Source organism: Somniosus microcephalus, chromosome 17 (genome assembly GCF_052327205.1).
Source record: "Somniosus microcephalus isolate GS21.2 chromosome 17, FLI_Smic_1.0, whole genome shotgun sequence".
Classification (NCBI taxonomy): Eukaryota; Metazoa; Chordata; class Chondrichthyes; order Squaliformes; family Somniosidae; genus Somniosus; species Somniosus microcephalus.
Window position 1 is genome coordinate 56614516 of NC_141003.1, and position 22058 is coordinate 56636573.

The window sequence follows — 22058 nt, forward strand, 5'->3', positions numbered from 1 at the left end:
GAAAAAGTGGGGAATTATAGACCGGTAAGCCTGACATCGGTAGTGGGGAAAATACTAGAATCTATTCTAAGAGATGTAATAGCAGAGCACTTGGTAAGCAGTGACAGGATCGGACAAAGTCAACATGGATTTACAAAAGGTAAATCGTGCTTGACTAATCTACTGGAATTTTTTGAGGATGTAACTGGTAAAATAGATAAGGGAGAACCAGTGGATGTGGTGTATTTGGACTTTCAGAAGGCTTTCGATAAGGTCCCACATAAGAGATTAGCGTGCAAAATTAAGGCACATGGGATTGGGGGCAAGGTATTGACTTGGATAGAGAACTGGTTGGCGGACAGAAGGCAGAGAGTTGGAATAAACGGGTCGTTTTCAAAGTCGCAGGCAGTGACTAGTGGGGTACCGCAAGGATCGGTCCTAGGACCCCAGCTGTTCACAATATATATTAATGATCTGGACGAGGGAATTGGATGTAATATCTCCAAATTTGCAGATGACACAAAGCTGGGTGGGAGGGTAAGCTGTGAGGAGGATGTCGAGAAACTCCACTACGATTTGGACAGATTGGGTGATTGGGCAGAAACATGGCAAATGCACTATAATGTGGATAAATGTGAGGTTATCCACTTTGGTGGCAAAAACAGGAAGGCAGATTATTATTTGAATGGCAATAGATTGGGAGAAGGGGAAGTGCAAAGAGACCTGGGTGTTCTTGTGCACCAGTCGCTGAAGGTAAGCATGCAGGTGGTTAAGAAGGCAAATGGTATGTTGGCCTTCGTAGCAAGAGGGTTCGAGTACAGGAACAAGGATGTCTTGCTACAGCTGTACAGGTCCTTGGTGAGGCCGCACCTTGAGTATTGTGTGCAGTTTTGGTCGCCTTACCTGAGGAAGGACGTTCTTGCCATGGAAGGAGTACAGCGAAGATTCACCAGGCTGATACCTGGGATGGCAGGAATGACGTATGAGGAGAGATTGTGTCGATTGGGCTTATACTCACTGGAGTTTAGAAGATTGAGAGGGGATCTCATCGAAACCTATAAAATTCTGTCAGGCCTGGACAGACTAGATGCAGGAAGGATGTTTATGATGGCTGGGGAGTCCAGAACCAGGGGTCATATTCTAAGGATAAGGGGTAAGCCATTTAGGACTGAAATGAGGAGGAATTTCTTCACCCAGAGAGTGGTGAACCTGTGGAATTCTCTGCCACAGAGGGCGGTGGAGGCCAGTTCATTAAATATATTCAAAAAGGAGTTGGATATATTTCTTAAGGCTAAAGGGATCAAGGGATATGGGGAGAAGGCAGGGACAGGGTACTGAATTTGGATGATCAGCCATGATCTCATTGAATGGTGGAGCAGGCTCGAAGGGCTGAATGGCCTACTCCTGCTCCTATCTTCTATGTTTCTATTTCTGTAATTACTCTTATGCAGTGAGGTACTGCGATTTGGCACTCTTAAGAGTAAGAAAACAGAAAATAAAAAAAATATGTTTTGCTTTAGTCCAAGTAACACAGTTAAAGGCAGCGGTTAGAATCTGATGTAATTAGGATGGATATATAGAAAGATAGGACAACAGCAGTGAATCGAGCACTATTTCACTAAAAACAGAGCATTGTGCTATATTATTTTATTTAATATGACCTATCCTATCTTTCCTAACCTTTGTTCCACTTAAAAGTTAATTTTTATACTTTCATCTTCCTCACACTTGAAATAGGAATATTTTTTAAAGATTGTTATTGCCTGAAATCCTGTTTTAGAGGTAGTGAAGAAGCAAACTCATCTGTTGTGGTTAGAGGGTTAATATTGGGACATTTAATTCTCATGTTCTGTATTTAAGTGGCTTTTATTTTCTATTTGTGTCATGTATATGATGATATTCTGTTTGACATAAAAAGAAAACCATCTTATGAACATGTGTTTTATAGTCTCTTTTGAAATCAATTTTTATTGAAGATTTTCCAATTGAAGTGCAAGGTTATCAAATTACAGAGTGTAGCATAACATCATAGACGTGGAATTCATCCACACACTACAGATTACTATACAAATTCAGCCATTAGTCTAAAAAATGCAATATAGTCTTGATCTCAAAGCTTTCTACAGTGCATTAGCTGTTCAATATTGCGCTTGATAGTACAGTATCCAGCTCTTTTTGGCTAAGTGAACAATGACAAAATATTATTTTAATAACAGCCCAAGAGCTTACTCAGCCTTTTTATATTTTCATGGTCAGGTCTGAAGCAATCTATATTCTAGCATTTGCCAGTAAAATATTACTTTGAGATCTGAATTACGGTGTAAAACTACTTTTGAATCCTAATGAATAGAATATTCAGTATGTCAAATGTTTCTCCTTGAATTAGGGTTGTTGTACACAAGTTATTTTTTACAAAATCACTTTGCGGTATTTGTGCCTCTAGCAATTATATTACAACTGGATATAAATGTAAAAATGAAATATGGTGTTAAGCTAGTGTGCAGAAGATGACTTGTATTCTGGACTGATGCTTTTCAGTGAACTGAATATAGAGTTGCCACTTTTTGTCCAGTTTAAAAATGGACAAGATGGGTTGTTAGTGGTGTGGGTTTTGACAGGGAGGAGGGATTGGACATGCACCCATGCACCAGTGGGGTCACGCTTGCCGTATTTTTACAAATGCAGCAATAGGAAATAAAGTTCCTAGATTTCCGTAATGAAAATTAACGGTGGTCACCCATTAAACCTGATTATCCAGGTCAAGACCAATTGGGTTGTCACCCCAACTTAATAATGAAAATAATATCGAGAAAAATGTTGTGCTTGGATCACGGTAACAGCAGTTATGCCTGGATCAGGAATTTTGTATAATGGGAAGTGATTTTATACAATGGAATTCTATGGATGATTGCACTCTCATTGTGGCACTTGCCAAATGCTTATTTATCAAATGCACCAAGATCTGGGGCTTCATTTAATGTTATAGCATTCAAACACTTAACCTGTACTACTTAAATTTCATTTGTAGTGGTTAAGAGCTAGAGCCAGTAATATATGAATTAAAAAAAATTGAAATAAAATAAACAGGATGAAATGTGGAAATTGAAGTTTTCTGCTTATTTTTTTCCTGTCAATGTTCTCCCCTCCTTTCTATCTCATGTGAAGGCATTGATTGGCATCTGTGGAACTTCACCCCAAAAACCAATCACCTGGCTGTTCTTCATCATCAGATAATCCAGACCGAGAATGTCAGCAGACTATTCAATGTGGGGACATCGCACGTGAGTCATCCCCTGTCATCACTGGACAGCTATGCAAACACGCTTCCAACAGTGGCCATTGGATAACGATCAGAAGTGCAAACCCAGGCTGATTTTCCCCTTCTCTTACTCAGCTCACTCAGTAGCAATCAAAGCTGTGAATTTTCTGGTCTATGTGGCTCTGCTACTTCTCAACGAGCCGTGGGAGGAGCATAATACTTGGAGTTGGAATTGGAAGTTTACTTTTAATGATCCAAAATATCTGTCATTGTACTGATATTTTAGGAGACTACATCAGAAAATTATTCATAAATTCAGTCTTCTAAAATGTAATATTGTGTGGAAATATATGGAAATATCCAGATCTGGGCTGACATGAGAATAGAATTTGTAAACATGCCTTTCTGCTCTGATTATATAGTTGTATTTATTAATATAATCATTGTGTTATAATCATGCTATTCAACCATAACAAATGCATTTATTAACACAATTTCAAGCATTAAGGGATACACCTAATGATATGCCGAGACTGATAATTTCACCATTACACTGAAGTACATCATGTGTTGGCTCCCTATATTTATCAAGCACGGAGACCTAGAGCCTACGATGAACTAAATATTCTCAGTGTTCTCCAATGCAGCTCGCCAGCATGTAGCATGCTGGGAGTCTGTGCACATTATGTGCCCAAAACTCATAGACTGCACAATTTAGTTAAATTAGAGATATACCCTATATTATGACTGGAGTGACTAAGGAACACTCCAGTTCCTAAGCACTCATTTAGAACGAGCACCTTGGGGGAGGTTTAGAGGGGTGAGAAGAACGTTCATTGCTGGGTGCCCCTCTACCTAGTACAAAGAGGTTGTGAAATTTGTGGCTGGGACTGTACCGATGGAGTCTTTGAGGACTAAAGTGGCACTTGCCTCAGCAAAACTGGAGTTCTTGAAAGATCTGCTTCAGGGGTCATTTTGCTTGCATATCCAATGCCTAGCAGGGCCGCACCAGAAGCTTCCTCCTGTACTGGTATTGGAGGGGGCTGCATTGATGTTGGCACACTTAATTTTCAGCCACAAAGCTAAGAAACTTGGAATGACAGTCCTGTGTGGTAATATGAAAGTAGGCATCTTTTGAATTTATGACAGCCAGCTAATCTTATGAGCAATAATCTGAGGCAGTGTGACCATCTTGAACCTTTCATTTGGAACTTGTTCAAAACTGTGAGGTCTAACATTGGGCAGAGACCCTCTGGCTTCTTGGGGCCTACAAAATATGTGGAATAAAGAAAGAAAATAAAGACATAGTGCCAAATGTCATTGAAATGTCTTAAAATGGTTTGTAAAATGAATTACTTTTTTTAGGCTATGGTGGAGAACCATTGAGAAATCAGCGTGGCAGTGAATCACAGACAAATTAGAATATGGTTGAAAATTACTATGAGAAATCAGAATATGAATGTCAATCATTGTGAGAAATAGGACTGTTGTGGTCATAGCGGCTGATAATTGTAGAAAGTTCTATGGTGGACAATCATCAATGTGAGAAATTACATTGTATGGTGAATCGCTGCGAGGAAATCTACCATAGCAAAATGAGAACCTTGCAGGTAATGTTTACTGCAAAACAAGACCATCACTGCAGTTCAGTGTGAAAAGCAATATCCTTAAATATTGCAATTAAGTTCTGTCGGAACTGAATATGCCATAGCAAATTTTAACAAGAAATGAAAGAGCAGCAGAAAATCACGCCACTTGTCACACCACTGTAAAAGAAAACAAGGAAAATGAGCACATCACAGCGAGTCCTTGCAGGAAATGAGTTTGCAGAGACCTGGTGAGAAGTGATTGCATCAAGAAGCTGAGTGTCAAATGGCGTTGATGCAAAAAATTACAGGATCTTGCTGCCATGGCAAATTACTGCAGGTACCTAGCAAGCCAGTAGTGTCACAGTAAATTGGTGTGAGGAATGACTGTGCACAAAATGGGACTATCTTCACAAACTGCTACAAAAAATGACGGCATTATACTAAGAATATACAGCATCATAAGCAAGGCGTCAAATCCCAGTGAGAAAGAAGAGCACCTGTCACGGCGGGGGGGGGAGGCTCCATGGCAACTCATTGCAAGAAATCAGCAAATCATTGTAGAATACATAAGTGAGAAATTGTGTTTCGTGAACAAGCTAAGAAATCCCTACTAGATAGAAATGAAATACTGGTCAAATCCCAGCAAGAAACAAAAGCACTGCAGTGAATCCCTGCAGGAAAAAGAGCACTGTGATACAGAAGCAATATAGCACATCATTCTAAAAAAGCAAGAGAATTATAGAAAGATGTGTAATATAATAAATAAAAGGAAAGAACAAGACAAATTAGTTGAGTCGGGACCTAACTTTTTACTAATTCAGGATTTACTTCCTCCCCCAACATCCTTCTTTTGGAAACACTAAAACAAAGTATCTGTTAAGTAGCCCTAAAAATTTCCACGTGTGCTCTACTGATAATGGTTTATGTTTATAACTCTTCTCTCACAGAGAGGATATTAGAGGTATTACAGATTAGCTGAATGGTTGTGTGAAAACAAGGCAAAGGATCTTGAAGAGCTTCATTGTGTCATGCAGGTGGAGAGCACACATTTTAGTGAAGAAGTTGGCAATGCATAGAAATACATAGAAGTTGCAGGCTTAATGCAGTGTTGCAGTATAGAAGCAGTGCTTTGCAGTAGCAGAAAGTGGCCATAAGCGCAGGGAAACCTTGGGGTGAGCACTTGGCCATGTTTCTCCCTGCTTTGTTTAAATGCAGTAGGCCATACCTCCGGTGGGCAGATCAGCGTTACAGTGGGGCCACTGAAGGGAAATTGTTTTCAGAGGTGCATTTTTGGCAGAATTTACTTTCCAAACCACCTGAAGACTGCCTGAAAATGGGTAGATTTCCTTCCTTTAATTGGTTTAATCTTTCCTTATTTACACTTGTTCTTTAAATGTCTTTTAAGTGTCAGCTTGGCTCATTGGTAGCATTGTTGCCTCTGAGTCAGACAATTTTGAATTCAAGTCCCACTCCAGTACTTCAGTACATAATCTGTGCTGACACTTCAGTGCAGTACTGCATTGTCAGAGGTGCCATCTTTCAGACTGATCATTGAACTGATGCCCTGGCGACTTGTCCAGATGGACATAAAAGATCCCATGGCAGTGTTTAAAGAAGAACAGGGGGTTTTCCCAATGGGCAGCCAGAATTCCACCCTCAACCAACACCACCAAAACAGACTAGCTAATCATTAATCTGAATTATTGCCTACTACGTTTGTCTACAAAATCAGTGCCGACTATGTTGGCTGTGAAGCACTTTGGGATGTCCTGGGAATATGAAAGATGCTATTTAAATGCCAGATGCTATTTCTTTACCAGATATCCCTGCTATTGTATTTAAGTAGAACCAGTTGGTAAATCATTTTAAATTTAGGACTTTTATTCAAAATTCCCTCCAAACTTGAATAATAGTACAAGTACTTTCGTAAGTTATCTGTATTTATATCAAGATAGAGATTATGTACAACATTTTGCTTGTTCACTATGGCTCTAAACACTCAGTAATTTCCTTTCCCACAATGTGCCATCATAAAGTGACTAACTGCCAGATTAGCAATAAACATTATTGACTTCAGGATAATAATTTATCGCAGTTGGAGCAGTGCAGGATTGAATACACAATGATGCACTGAAGCCAAAGAAAAATGGTGTTTTGTTCTTTCTGCTTGTCCTTACACATAGCAATGTGTTAAAAACATGACAGATAAGGAACAGCAATCATAGTTTATTTTGAATTGAAGCTAATGTTATTCTGAATGACAACCAAACTGAGGAACTATATTGTACTGTAACATGATTTCATTTTTAATTTATGAAGTTATGTGCTCCTGAGTGGCCAACTGTATGCCCACTTTTGAAGCCAAGTAAAAACTCTGGCTGTATTGCCTCTGGAGGTTCTGAGACTCGGGGAATGAGGTAATTGTCATCAATTCCTCTGAAAACGAGCAGAGATTTCAGTATTATATACATTTTTGTATGACTTCAGAGAGGATAAATACAACTTAAAGATAGTTTCAAGGAGCTGTATCTTTAAAGAGTAATTTTGTCTCTGTGACAAAGGGGTGGCTAATACACATAATTGACTAAATCCACCAATACTTGGATGAATCAGTAGGCCTGGATGGTTTTGCTGATTCATGTTTTTGTATGTATTCAAAAATTATTTCTACAAAAGATTATCCAGTCTGTTTTGAGATGTCGGCATGTGCAAGATTACAGACTGGGGGAATCATTGGGGCTGATTTGTGCAGCTACCAGCCAGTGACAATGGGGTCGTAAATGGCAGTACACTACTTTCTGCCTTGTTCCAATTCCCATCTGGCTGTCGCCATTTTAATTGGAGCCTTCACATGGACAGCCTGGGCGCTGTATCAGACAGGAACCTACTTTCAATGTAGTAATCGGGCTCGTACATTGGACCCCAATGCAATGTTGCGGTACGTATGAGTGGAACATGCGCCGCGCACACTCCGCCCATTGATTCCAGAGCGGCCTATCCAGTAGTCCTAAAGTCTCTGCACCAATTTTTTGGGGGCTTTCACCCAGCATTACAATGAGGTGGGAAGAGGGTTCCTGGGCACCCATTTCGTTTTCCTTTAGTTTTGACCTTTGTTGAATAAATGGAGTTGAGGGACAGATCAGCCATGAACTAATAGAATGGTGGAACAGTCTCGAGGGGCTGAACGGCCTACTCATGTTCCTATGTAACTTTAGTTCAATTCTGAATTTGCATCTGGTTTCTATACAATTGGCAGTGAATCACGTCATTATCATACACCGTTGTATAACGAAGATCTGTGACTGTTTCATCCAAAAGCCTTTTCACGTAACAATCTATGTAAGAAGTACAATTTGAAAAGGGTATTTTAGCTGGTTATTGACTGATTCTATCTTTATTGTTTTAAATATACTTTTAGTTTATTGTTATGTCTTACAGTTTCTGTGTAGTATATTACTTAATAAATAAATGTTTAAATTAATATTGGCCTATGCGCAATGGTCCGATGGTGTGGTATTTATTGGCTTTCGGAGAAGACAGGAGAATGTCATGGCCAACCTATATGATGTTCTGTGAGCAATATCACTGTAAAAGTAATTGTTAATTTTTGGCATCCTATTTGTGATGGGATATAATGACACAGGTCTTAGTTCTTAGGAGACTTGGTTTGCTTTTTGTTGTGAACATAAGAATATAAGAAATAGGAGCAGGAGTAGGCCATTTGGCCCCTCGAGCCTGCTCCGCCATTCAATAAGATCATGACTGATCCGATCTTGGCCTCAACTCCACTTCCCTGTCCGCTCCCCATAACCCTTGACTCCCTTACCTTTCAAAAATCTGTCCTTCCCCACCTTAAATATATTCAATGACCCAGCCTCCACAGCTCTCTGGGGAAGAGAATTCCAAAATGAAGCCAAAATTAAAATCTTAGAATAAAGCCCAAACTATTAACACCCTCACGCTTTCTGGCCTCTTGACAGTCTAGCCCATACGGTTCAGTGGTGCAGTTTTGTGCTTGCTGGCAGGTGCACACCTTCCCTACCTACTGGGGAAAGTATGGTAGCCAGAAATAACATGATAGTGATATTAACACTGCTCTCTGCTCGGAATTATTGATACCTGCTGCTATGTTTTTCCAGGGCTGTGGAATCTGCCCAGCTATATAAATGGGGAGTTTCCACAGCACCAGCTTTCTCAGACAATGTAGTGGTATTAACTTCTTGAAGCAGTTCTACAATATAAATTTTGAAACTTCTGCTTTTATTCAGAACTTTGCAGTATTTGATGCTTTATAGCTGTTTACACCATTGCACCACAACAGAATAGCTTGATTCCAGATCAAGGTGATCTGAATTCAATCTGCTTACCAGAATTTAATCACCCCTGTCCTTATTCAGTTTACATGTCATTAAATCAATGGCACATGCATGGTTTCCGTTTCTTTTTTACCTTGCAGCAACCTGTAACAGTTTCACATTAGGCATTTACCCCAGCCTCATTTGAATTTCAGCCTGCACATTTAGTATTCAGAGGTTTTACTTTGAAATAAGGTCTTTATCATAACATGAGAGAGTGCTGATAGATACTGCATGTCTTGCTGTGTCCTTCATTTCGCTTCCTGACCAAGCTGTGCCACAAACATGCCCAACTAGTTATAAATTGTCAGTGCAGTTATACCAGGATTTTTACATGGTGATGGAGGCAGTTTCCCAAAAGGCTATGTAATAAGAACTGAGGATTTAAAAAAAACTCTTTACTCCATGCACCAGGAATTGTATTGTGACCCCATTGTAAAGACAAAAGTGCTGGCTGCAGTGCTTGTACAAATAGTGCTTTTGATGGAATATTTTATTATCTAATTTCACGCAGATAGCATAATATGAATTAAGAACAAAAGTTCTACTTGAGATAGTTAGAGATCTTTTTTGTCTAGATATTTATATATATATTTACATGTTTTATATATTATGTTACGTGTGTGTATTTATGAAAATGATGAGACTTTCATTTCGAGCACAATTATTTGATGCTGTATTCTCAATCTAAAGTGTACCTAACAAATGGGGAAAAACATGGGTGTTAAGAAATGATGCAAGGCCATATTTGCAGATTTAAAAAAAAACTTTCAATAAAACCATTTTTATCTGTATTTACACTTCAATTTTGAAGCTTAATACATTGTGCTTTTTAATCTACTGTTTGATCATTATAATCTTGTCAGATGTGTAGGCGTTGTGCAATTTTCTGTGAATAATGCAGAATGCAGATTGTTTCGTCCCAACTGCACCCCGCTGGCTACCCATCAGCACCTGGTTTATCGAGCATTAATTCTCTAGCAGCTTTCATGCAAAGGCATAGCTATTGCAAATTACTATATTGAGCAATTTCTTCACTATTTTGTCGGTGTCTTCATAGTGGAAAGACAAAAAATGATCACAGTTCTTTCATTGCTGTTAAGCAGGAAGGAGTAACTCAAGAGCTCACCTTAGCTATTGACTGGTTGACTTCCAACCAGAAGGTTATGTGTAAACGGTCCCAAGCTACCTGTCACTTATACTAGGTTGCCTCGGTTGAGTGAAACTTGTCAGTTCTATGTGGAGCCATTATATTGAGTACCATGCAGAAACAAAGTATTCTTCTGATTTGGGAAGGAAGCGAAGTTTAACTTTAAAGCTTTGGTCACTTCAATAACCTCAGCAACCCAAGAGGAACTATGCATAGCAGTTGTAGCGAAATCCAGGGCCCAGCCCATAATCTGTTCTCTTGGGAAGCAATACATGATAGCAAGTAGCCTGTGAAGGCAGAAAATATGGAGGAGGAATACTACTTTAAACCAAAAAAACCTTTTAATATACATTTGACATAATTACATTAATTTCACCTTTCAACTACATACTTGTTTAATTGTCTTAATATGTCCACTACTGTAGCTTAAACCCGCATTTATTTTTTTTAAAGGCAAGACACATTCATGTACACTACTAAATATAAGATTCTGAGACAGAAAATTGTGGGACACTCAACAGGTTGGGCAGCATCCATCGAGAAAACACAACTCAGTTGATGTTTTGGGTATAAATGCTTCCTCAGAACTAAGGAAGGCTTCAGACCTGAAACGTCAGCTGGCTCGTGCTTTTTTGATGGATGATGCCTGACCTGCCAAGTGTCTCCAATGTTTTCTGTTTTTGTTTCACATTTCCAGCATCTGCAGTATTTTGCTTTTTGTTCATAACGTTCTGAGATTTCATTTAACCTGTATAAATAAAGAAATCATTTTGTTCCATTTCACATCATAGACAGAAAAGCAATTTTTCATCTTTACAGCACAACCATATTATTTATTGGCTCCTAATAGTTTTACTGTGCCCCCAGTTAGGCCCCTAGGCATCAGAATACAATACATGATTTTATAAAGGTGTCTGCTCCATTCACTGCACCTTAAAAAGATGACATTGTGATAGATAATACGTCTTTTATAATGCATCAATGTGTAAGATACTGGAGAAAAATCTTCAGTGGAACTGGAAGTAACACTGAAAATGAAATGATTAGTATTTTCTGCACTGCTGACCTTACACATGAACTTTGATGTTAACAAAATATTATAATGTGTAATTGTTTCCAGTTGATTACAAATTAATTACAAGTTTAAGCTAACAAAGATTTAGATAGGTAAACACTACATATAATCAGCTTGTTGAGCTTTAAACCCCGCATTCAGTCCATCACCAAGACCAATCATTTCCACCTCTGCAACATCATGTGCCCTGTGCCCTCATTTTTATGTCATTCCCACTGCCCTAAAACCTTCAATGATGCATTTGTCACCAGCAACTTGACTTCACCAACACTCTCCTCCTTGGCCTCCCAGGCTCCACCATACATAAGCTTCAGCTGATCCAAAACTCCACCTTCTGCATACTAATCCATACTAGCTCCATTCGCTTATTGCTCACCACTCACCCTGTCAACCTCCACTGATTTCCCATCCCTTAGTGCATTGATTTACATAATCTTCAAGCTTGTTTACTTTCTGTTCCATGACTTGGCTCCATCCTACCTTTCTCAAACTCCTGCAGCCCTACATTCCAAATCACACCCTCCACTCTTGGCACTCTGGTCTACTGTTCCCTCTCTCCGCTCCACCACTGACGGCAGAATCTTTGTCCATCATGCTCCTGAATCCCTCCAACTTGCTACATCAATCCTCACCTTCAAATGCCTCCTCTACCCCTTCTTTTTCTACCTATTTTTGTTCACTTTCTGTAACTCGTCTCCCGTCCTCTTGGTGACACTCCTTAGGATATTTTTCTACGTTAAACATGATCTATATTTGTAAGTTGTTTATGTAACCACCATGGACAGACAATTCATTTTAAGTGATGGCACTTTGCTAGAATAGAGAAATGCTGTAAGGCTAGAATAAATGTTTGTGCTATTTGTTTAATAGCTATTGAATTTTTTTTTGACTGCAATACTTTTATAGTCAATTTTTATTAGATAATGAGCACCATTATATTAAATATTAGACTATTAGTGTGAAAATACACTTGAACCTCAATATCGAGGGAAAATACTGTGATTAAAAAGTTCTATATTTAAAGCACTTTTTTGATATTGCGATACTAGGAAATCAATTACCAATAGTTAATCTCCTATGACATTGCTTACAGGCAACTTTTTAAAACGTCTACCTGCTAAGTAATATGTATTGTACAGCGTTTCTTGCTGACAGCTAAATTATGCAGTTGCATAACTTGTGTGCATGCGTGCAGCCCAATCAGCTCACAATGAAATAGCATCCAGTGGCATGCAAGTACTTCAAGCCCTCATGAGATGTACTTCAGAGATTTATCATGTAAACTGTGCTTGAGAGACAAAACAATGTAAAATGTATCAAGGAGAGACATACAGCAGATTGATGTAAATATACTATAGACCGTGTTGTAAAATGTACAATAAGGGAAGTGGCGCATACATGCCAACTGGCAGCATTTATTGCTGCTCTAGACAAGGGGGGAAATGGTAATGATCTTGGAGAATGGTGGTAGGATTCGCTGGCTCGCTTGGAGTCATCTCGCTTCTCAGGTTGGTGAGTAGAATTTTCTGATTGAGGTACGCATAGCCTATTGTTCCAAAGCGTATGTTCCTGCCCAGAAAAGGGGGAATCCTAGGGAACCCAACAACTGCCATAGAACTCTCTGATATCAAGTGATTTTTAAAATGGTTCTTTGGCTAGTCATGACCTGCATATTAGATACTTTGGAGGTCCACAGAGTAAGCACAAAGGAACATAGAAGATAGGAGCAGGAGTAGGCCATTCGGCCCCTCGAGCCCGCTCCGCCATTCGATGTGATCATGGCTGATCATCCAAACTCAGTACCCCGTACCTGCCTTCTCCCCAGATCCCTTGATACCTTTAGCTCTAAGAAATATATCTAACTCCTTCTTGAATATATTTAAAGACTTGGCCTCAACCGCCTTCTGTGGTAGAGAATTCCACAGGTTCACCACTCTCTGGGTGAAGAAATTCTTCCTCATCTCTGTCCTAAATGGCTTACCCCTTATCCTTAAGACTATGACCCCTGGTACTGGACTCTCCGACCATCGGGAACATTCTATCTGCATCTAGTTTGTCCAGACCTGTCAGAATTTTATAAGTTTCGATGAGATCCCCTCTCATTCTTCTAAACTCCAGCGAGTATAAGACCAATCGACCTAATCTCTCCTCATACGTCATTCCTGCCATCCCAGGGATCAGCCTGGTGAATCTTCGCTGAACTCCTTCCATGGCAAGAACATCCTTCCACAGATAAGGCGACCAAAACTGCACACAGTACTCTAGGTGTGGTCTCACCAAGGCCCTGTACAACTGCAGCAGGACATCCTTGCTCCTGTACTCAAACCCTTTCGCTATGAAGGCCAACATACCATTTGCCTTCTTCACCGCCTGCTGCACCTGCATGCTTACCTTCAGCGACTGGTGCACAAGGACACCCAGGTCTCGTTGCACTTCCCCTTCTCCCAATCTATTGCCATTCAGATAATAGTCTGCCTTTCTGTTTTTGACACCAAAGTGGATAACCTCGCATTTATCCACGTTATATTGCATCTGCCACGCTTCTGCCCAATCACCCAACCTGTCCAAATCATCCTGGAGTTCCTCGGTATCCTCCTCGCAGCACACACGCCCACCCAGCTTTGTGTCGTCTGCAAACTTGGAGATATTACATCTAGTTCCCTTATCTAGATCATTAATGCATATTGTGAATAGCTGGGGTCCAAGGACCGATCCCTGCGGTACCCCACTAGTCACTGCCTGCCACTCGGAAAAAGACCCGTTAATTCCTACTCTCTGCTTTCTGTCCGCCAACCAGTTCTCTATCCAAGTCAATACCTTGCCCCCAATCCCATGTGCCTTAACTTTACACGCTAATCTCTTATGCGGGACCTTATCGAAAGCCTTTTGAAAGTGCAAATACACCACATCTACTGGTTCTCCCTTATCTATTTTCCCAGTTACATCCTCAAAAAATTCCAGTAGATTAGTCAAGCACGGTTTACCTTTTGTAAATCCATGTTGACTTTGTCCGATCCTGTCACTGTTTTCCAAGTGCTCAGCTATTACATCCTTTATAATGGACTCTAGCATTTTCCCCACTACCGATGTCAGGCTTACCAGAAAGTAATTCCCCGCTTTCTCTCTACCACCCTTTTTGAATAGTGGGGTAACATTAGCTACCCTCCAATCCATGGGTACAGTTCCAGATTCCAGCAAATTTTGGAAGATGATCAGCAATGCATCTACTATTTCTAGGGCCACCTCCTTAAGTACCCTAGGATGTAGATTATCAGGCCCTGAGGATTTATTGGCCTTCAATCCCGTCAATTTCCCTACAAATACTGATTTCTTTCAGCCCCTCCCTCTCATCAGACCCTATGTTCTCCAACATCTCTGGGAGGTTATTTGTGTCCTTTGTGAAGACAGAACCAAAATATGCATTTAATTGGTCTGCCATTTCTTTGTTCCCCATTATAACTTCCCCTGCTTCTGACTGCAAGGGACCTACACTTGATTTCACTAATCTTTTTTTCTTCACATATCTATAAAAGCTCTTAGAGTCAGTTTTTATGTTCCCTGCAAGCTTACTTTCATATTCTATTTTCCCCTTCTTAATTAATCCCTTTGTCCTCCTTTGTTGAATCCTAAACTGCTCCCAATCCTCAGGGTTACAGCTTTTTCTGGCCAATTTATATGCCCTCGCCTTGGCTCTTATGCTGTCCCTAATTTCCCTTGTTAGCCACGGTTGAGTCACCCTTTTTGTTTTATTCTTATTATCCCAAACTGGGATGAGCAACTTCTGTAGTTCATCCATGCGGTCTTTGAATGTTTGCCATTGCCTATCCACCGTCAACCCTTTGAGTGACATTCTCCAATCAATCGTACCCAATTCATGCCTCATACCATCGTAGTTTCCTTTATTTAAATTCAGGACCCTAGTCTCCGAGTCAACTACTTCACTCTCCATCCTAATGAAGAATTCTATCATATTATGATCGCTCTGACCCAAGGGGCCTCAAACAACAAGATTGCTAATTAATCCTCTCTCATTACATAATACCCAGTCTAAGATGGCCTGATCTCTGGTTGGTTCCTCGACATATTGTTCCAGAAAACCATCCCGTAAACATTCTAGGAATTCCTCCTCCACAGTATTTTTACTAATTTGGTTAGCCCAATCTATATGTAAATTAAAGTCACCCATGATGACTGCTGTGCCCTTACTGCATGCTTCTCTAATTTCCCTTTTAATGCCATCCCCAACCTCCGTATTACTGTTTGGAGGTCTATATACCACTCCCACTAACGTTTTCTGCCCCTTGATATTTCTCAGTTCTACCCATACAGATTCCGCATCATCAGAGTTAATATCCTTCCTTTCAATTGTGTTAATCCCCTCTTTAACCAGCAATGCTACCCCACCTCCCTTTCTTTTTTGCCTATCCTTCCTAAATATTGAATACCCCTGGATGTTGAATTCCCAGCCTTGGCCACCCTGGAGCCATGTTTCTGTAATCCGAATCAAATCATTTTCGTTTACCTCTATTTGCACTGCTAATTCATCCACCTTGTTCCCAATGCTCCTTGCATTAAGACACAAAGCCTTCAGGCTTGTTTTTTTAACGCTCTCAGACCTATGAATTATTATTTACTGTGACCATGTTTGATTTAAACCGTTGAGTTCTTTGCCTTCTAATTTTGTTTTTCTCCTTCCTGTCTTTTGCTTTTTTCCTTGTTTCTATTTCCTCTGTCTCCTTGCTCAGGTTCCCAACCCCCTGCCACTTTAGTTTAAACCCTCCCCAACAGCACTAGCAAACACTCCCCCTAGGACACCGGTCCCGGCCCTGCCCAGGTGCAAACCGTCCCATTTGTACTGGTCCCACCTCTCCCAGAACCGGTTCCAATGTCCAAGGAATTTGAATCCCTCCCCCTTGCACCATTCCTCTAGCCACGTATTCATTTGAAATATCCTCCTATTTCTACTCTGACTAGCACGTGGCACTGGTAGCAATCCTGAGATTACTACCTTTGAGGTCCTATTTTTTAATTTACCTCCTAACTCCCTATATTCTGATTTTAGGACCTCATCCTGTTTTTTACCTATATCGTTGGTGCCTATGTGCACCACGACAACTGGCTGTTCGCCCTCCCCCTCCAAAATGTTCTGCAGCCGCTCCGAGACGTCCTTCACCCTTGCACCAGGAAGGCAACACACCATCCTGGAGTCTCGATTGCAGCTGCAAAAACGCCTATCTATTCCCCTTACAATTGAGTCCCCTATCACTATAGCTCTTCCACTCTTTTTCCTCCCAGCCTGTGTAGCAGAGCCACCCATGGTGCCAGGAAGTTGGCTGCTGCCTTCCCCTGATGAGTCATCCCCCCCCCCCAACAGTATTCAAAGTGGTATATCTGTTTGAGAGGGGGATGGCCACAGGGGATTCCTGCACTACCTGCCTGCGCCTCTTACTCTGCCTGCTGGTCACCCATTCCCTTCCTGCCTGTACACCCTTTACCTGCGGTATGACCAACTCGCTAAATGTGATATTCACGACGTCCTCAGCATCGCGAATGCTCCAAAATGAATCCATCTGCAGCTGCAGTGCCGCAATGTGGTCTGTCAGTAGCTGCAGCTGGACACACTTCCCGCACACATGGTCGTCAGGGACGCAGGAAGCGCCCCTGATTTCCCACATAGAGCAGGAGGAGCACACTACGGGGCTGGGCTGTCCTGCCATGACTTACCCTTTAATTAATTAATTAAAATTAAATGAATCCCACCAATTTCACTTCAATTAAATGATATACTCAAAGGCCCTTGTTTAATAGTAGTCCCCGCTACACAACAGAGACCTTAGAAACCACAAAATTTAAGTTTAGAAAAATTTAGAAAGAAAATACTCACCAACCAATCACTTACCTGCTTCTTGGTGACGTCACACTTCGATTACTTTTTGCTTCCCTCTCCCGGAACCTGGATTGGTAAGCCGCCTCTGGTGCTCCCTCGCAAGTCTGCCGCCTCTCCGCTCTCTCGGGGCTCTGGGCCTCGCTGCCTCGGGCTGCTCCTTAAGTACCTCCGCCTCTGGTGCTCCCTCGCTTGTCCGCCGCCTCTCCGCTCTCTCGGGGCTCTGGGCCTCGCTGCCTTGGGCTGCTCCTTAAGTACCTCCGCCTCTGGTGCTCCCTCGCAGGTCCGCCGCCTCTCCGCTCTCTCGGGGTTGCCGTTTTCCTTCATGAAGAATGTGTCAAGAAAGAACTTATATTTATATAGCAACATTCACATCGTCAGGATGTCTCAAAGCCCTTCAGATGATGAATTACTTTGAAGCATAGTCACTTGTTATCATAGAGCACAGAAAGAGACCATTCGGCCCATTGTGCCTGCACCAGCTCTTTGGTAGAGCTATCCAATTAGTCCAATTCCCCTGCTCGTTCCCCAAAGACCTGCAATTTTTTCCTTTTCAAATATTTATCCAATTCCCTTTAGAAAGTTATTATTGAATCTGCTTCCACCACCCTTTCAGGCAGTGCATTCCAGATCATAACAACTCACTGCGTAATTTTTTTCCCCCATGTCGATTCTGCTTCTTTCGCCGACTACTTCAAATCTGTGTCTTCTGGTTACTGACTCTTTTGCCACTGGAAATAGTTTCTCCTTATTTACTCTTATCAAAACCCTTCAAGATTTTGAACACCGCAATCAAATCTCTCCTTCACGATCTCTGCTCTAAGGAGAACAACCCCAGTTTCTCTAGCCTCTCCACGTAACTGAAGTTTTTCATCCCTGGTACCATTCTAGTAAATCTCCTCTACACCCTCTCTAAGGTCTTGACATCCTTCCTAAAGTGTGGTGCCCAAAATTGACCACAATACTTCAGCTGGGGCCGAACCAATGTTTTACAAAGATTTAGCATAACTTCCTTGCTTTTGTACTCTGACTATTTATAAAACCAAGGATCCCATATGCATTTTTAACAGCCTTCTCAACTTGTCCTACCACCTTTAAAGACTTGTGTAAGTACTCCCCCAGGTCTCTCTCTGCCTGCACCCCCTTTAAATAAATTGTACCATTTAGTTTATATTGCCTCTCCTCATTCTTCCTACCAAATTGAATCACTTCACACTTCTCTGCGTTAAATTTGATCTGTCATGTGTCTGCCCATTTTACCAGTATGTTTATGCCCTCCTGAAGTCTATTACTGTCCTCCTCACTGTTTACAGGTACTACATTTCCAAGTTTTGTGTCATCTGCAAACTTTGAAATTATGCCCAAGTCCAGGTCATTATATATATCAAAAAGAGCACTAACACATCATTAATATATATCAAAACGGCTATAATTGTGCAAACCGTTAACCAGTTTCCACACAAGGTCCCACAAACAGCAATGAGATAAATGCCTGACTAGTTATTCTGTTATGGTGGTGGTGGTGGTGGTTGATGGAGGACACCAGGAGAGCTCCCTGCTCCTCTTCCAAAAAGTGTTGTGAGACCTTTTATATTTACCTAGATGGGTAGATGAGGTCTTGGTATAATGGCTCATCCAAAAGATAATACTGTACATCAATCCCTCAGTATTGCAATAAAGTGTCAGCCTAGATTCGTAGTGCAGGTTGTAGTTTTTATGAGGTTCTGCAGAGCCATGTAGAATCCATAATGCTGACAAATGTACCAGAAAAATGTTAAAAATTATACATTTTCTGGGGGTGGTGGGTAGAAATGCCCCCAAATCCCCTAAGAAATAAATACTGTACCTTCAGTACTCATTTCTCATTTCCCAATCTGGTACTCCAAAAATATGTTTATTATTTTCCATTTAATATAACTGATGGATTATTGCGTATGTCTGCAAGCTTAAGTGATGACTAACTTTTGTCCCAGTGGGCTCTCATTATAATTACAACAGCAAAATACTGTGGATGCTGGAAATCTGAAATAACAACAGAAAATGCTGGCAATACTCAGCAGGCCAGGCAGCATCCGTGGAGAGAGAAACATAACGTTTCCGGTCTGGGACCCTTCATCAGAACTGGAAAAAGCTGGAAATATAACATATTAAGCAGGTGCAGAGACAGGGGGGAGGGTTTAGGAGGGGAGGAAGGAATTGAAAGAACATATTGTGAAAATGTTGCAAATGGGAATGGCAAAATCATACAGCGTGAAAAATGGGGGATGGGATTATTATCTGAAATTGTTGAACTCGATATTGAGTCCGGAAGGCTGTAAAGTGCCTAATCGAAAGATGAGGTGCTGTTCCTCGAGCTTACGTTGAGCTTCATTGGAACAATGTAATAGGCCGAGGACAGAGAGATCAGAGTGGGAGTGAAGCGGAGAATTAAAGAGACAGGCGACCGGAAGCTCAGGGTCACCCTTACGGACTGAACGGAGGTATTCCGCAAAGCGGTCGCCCAATCTGCGTTTGGTCTCCCCAATGTAGAGGAGACCGCATCGTGAGCAGCGAATACAGTATATTAAATTGCAAGAAGTACAAGTAAATCGGTGTTTCACCTGGAAGGGGTGTTTGGGGCCCTGGACAGTGGGAAGGGAGGAGGTAAAAGGGCATGTGTTGCATCTCCTCCGCTTGCACGGGAAGGTGCCAGGTGAAGGAGAAGGGCTGTTAGGGGTGATTGAGGAGTGGACCAGGGTGTCGCAGAGGGAGCGGTCCCTTCGGAATGCTGAAAGGGGAGGCGAGGGGAAGATGTGTTTGGTGGTTGGATCACGTTGGAGGTGGTGGAAATGGCGGAGGATGATCTGTTTAATGTGGAGGCTGGTGGGATGAAAGGTGAGGACAAGGGAAACCCTATCGTGGTTCTGGGAGGGAGGGGAAGGGGTGAGAGCAGAAGTGCGGGAAATGGAACGGACATGGTCAAGGGCCGTGTCAACTACAGTAGAGGGGAATCCTCGGTTGAGGAAAAAGGAAGACATGTCGGAAGCACTGGTATGGAAGGTGGCATCGTCCGAACAGACGCGGCGGAGACGGAGAAACTGGGAGAATGGAATAAAGTCCTTCCAGGAAGCGGGGTGGGAGGAAATGTAGTCCAAGTAGCTGTGGGAGTCGGTGGGCTTGTAGTGGATGTTTGTTGAAAGCCAATCGCCAGAATGGAGACAGAGAAGTCAAGGAAGGGAAGGGAAGAGTCGGAGATGGACCATGTGAAGGTGAGGGAAGGGTGGAAATTGGAAGTAAAGTGAATGAACTTATCTAGTTCAGGGCGAGAGCAGGAAACGGCACCGATACAGTCATCGATGTACTGGAAAAAGAGGTGAGCGAGGGAACCTGAGTAGGACTGGAGCAGGCAGACATAGCTAGAGCCCATGTGGGTTCCCATAGCCACACCTTTAATTTGGAGGAAGTGAATGGAATCAGAGGATAAGTTGTTCAATGTGAGAACAAGTTCAGCCAGGCGGAGGAGGGCGGTGGTGGATGGGGACTGGTTGGGCCTCTGTTCAAGGAAGAAACGGAGTGCCCTGAGGCCATCCTGGTGGTGGATGGAGGTGTAGAGGGATTGGACGTCCATAGTGAAAAGGAGACGGGGCCAAGAAACTGTAAAAGTGACGGAGGGTGTCGGAAGAGCCGCGAATGTAGGTGGGAAGAGACTGGACAAGGGGAGAAAAAATAGAGTTAAGATAGGAAGAAATAAGTTCCGTGGGGCAAGAACAGGCTGAAACGATGGGTCTACCAGGGTAGTCCTGTTTGTGGATCTTGGTAAGGAGGTAGAAGCGGGCTGTGCGGGGTTGAGGGACTATGAGGTTGGCGGCCATGGAGGGAAGATCTCCAGAGGAGATGAGGTCAGTGACAGTCTTGGAAACAATGGCTTGATGTTTGCTAGTGGGGTCATGGTCGAGGCGGAGATAGGAGGAGGTGTTGGAGAGTTGGCGTTCAGCTTCCGCACGGTAGAGGTCGGATCGCCAAACAACAACAGCACCACCCTTATCAGCAGGTTTAATAATGTTAGGGTTGGATCGGAGAGAACGGAGTGCTGCAAGTTCAGAGGGAGGTAAGCTGGAGTGAGAGAGGGGAGCAGAGAAATGGAGATGGCCGATGTCACGTCGGCAGTTAGCAATGAAAAGATCTAGAGAGGGTAAGAGGCCAGAGGGAGGGGTCCAAGTAGAACGAGAATTTAGAAAGCGGGAGAAAGGGTCAGCCATGCGGGGGGAAGACTCCTGGCCAAAGAAGTAGGCATGGAGACGAAGGCGACGGAAAAAGAGCTCAACATCATGCCAAGCTCGAAATTCATTCAGATGGGGGCGTAAGGGGATGAAGCTCAGGCCTTTGCTGAGGACTGATCGTTCAAATCAAATCAACTTTTATTGTAATTGTTAGTGCACAAGTGCAGTACAACGAAATGTAGGCTTGCGGCTCCCGAGAGTGTACATTTGGATTAAGACATTTAAACATTCAACATACATTTGGCTTGTAGTATATTAACATAAACATAACCATAATAAAGTGCATTGGCAGATGTGCAGGCTTTAGAGTTTATTTGTGGAGTTCAGTAGGATGACAGCCCTGGGAAAGAAGCTGTTCCTAAATCTGGTCGTACGGGTGCGAATGCATCTGTAGCGTCTCCCAGATGGCAGGAGGGCGAACAGACTGTGGCTGGGGTGGGTAGGGTCTTTGATGATGGACCGTGACCTCCGTAGACAGCGTTTCTGGTATATGTGCTCTGTGGTCAGT

General features: G+C 42.1%; 1 protein-coding gene across 27 annotated transcripts in view; it reads left to right on the forward strand.

Annotated features, from left to right (window-relative positions):
- Nucleotides 1-22058, forward strand: part of magi2a (membrane associated guanylate kinase, WW and PDZ domain containing 2a) — an 888182-nt gene that overhangs the window by 377069 nt on the left and 489055 nt on the right. For 13 of the 27 annotated variants that reach the window (XR_015081568.1, XM_086010373.1, XM_086010375.1 and 10 more), the window contains one exon: nucleotides 3210-3260. The exons of 12 other annotated variants lie outside the window; for them this stretch is intronic. Coding sequence is in view for 11 of the 15 variants with exons in the window: in XM_086010373.1 (XP_085866499.1) it covers nucleotides 3210-3260 (51 nt within the window). In the remaining 4 variants the exon portion in view is untranslated. Of the gene's footprint in view, nucleotides 1-3144; nucleotides 3261-22058 lie in introns of all 27 variants that reach the window. 2 more of the 27 variants (XM_086010391.1, XM_086010390.1) reach the window with 1 other exon arrangement.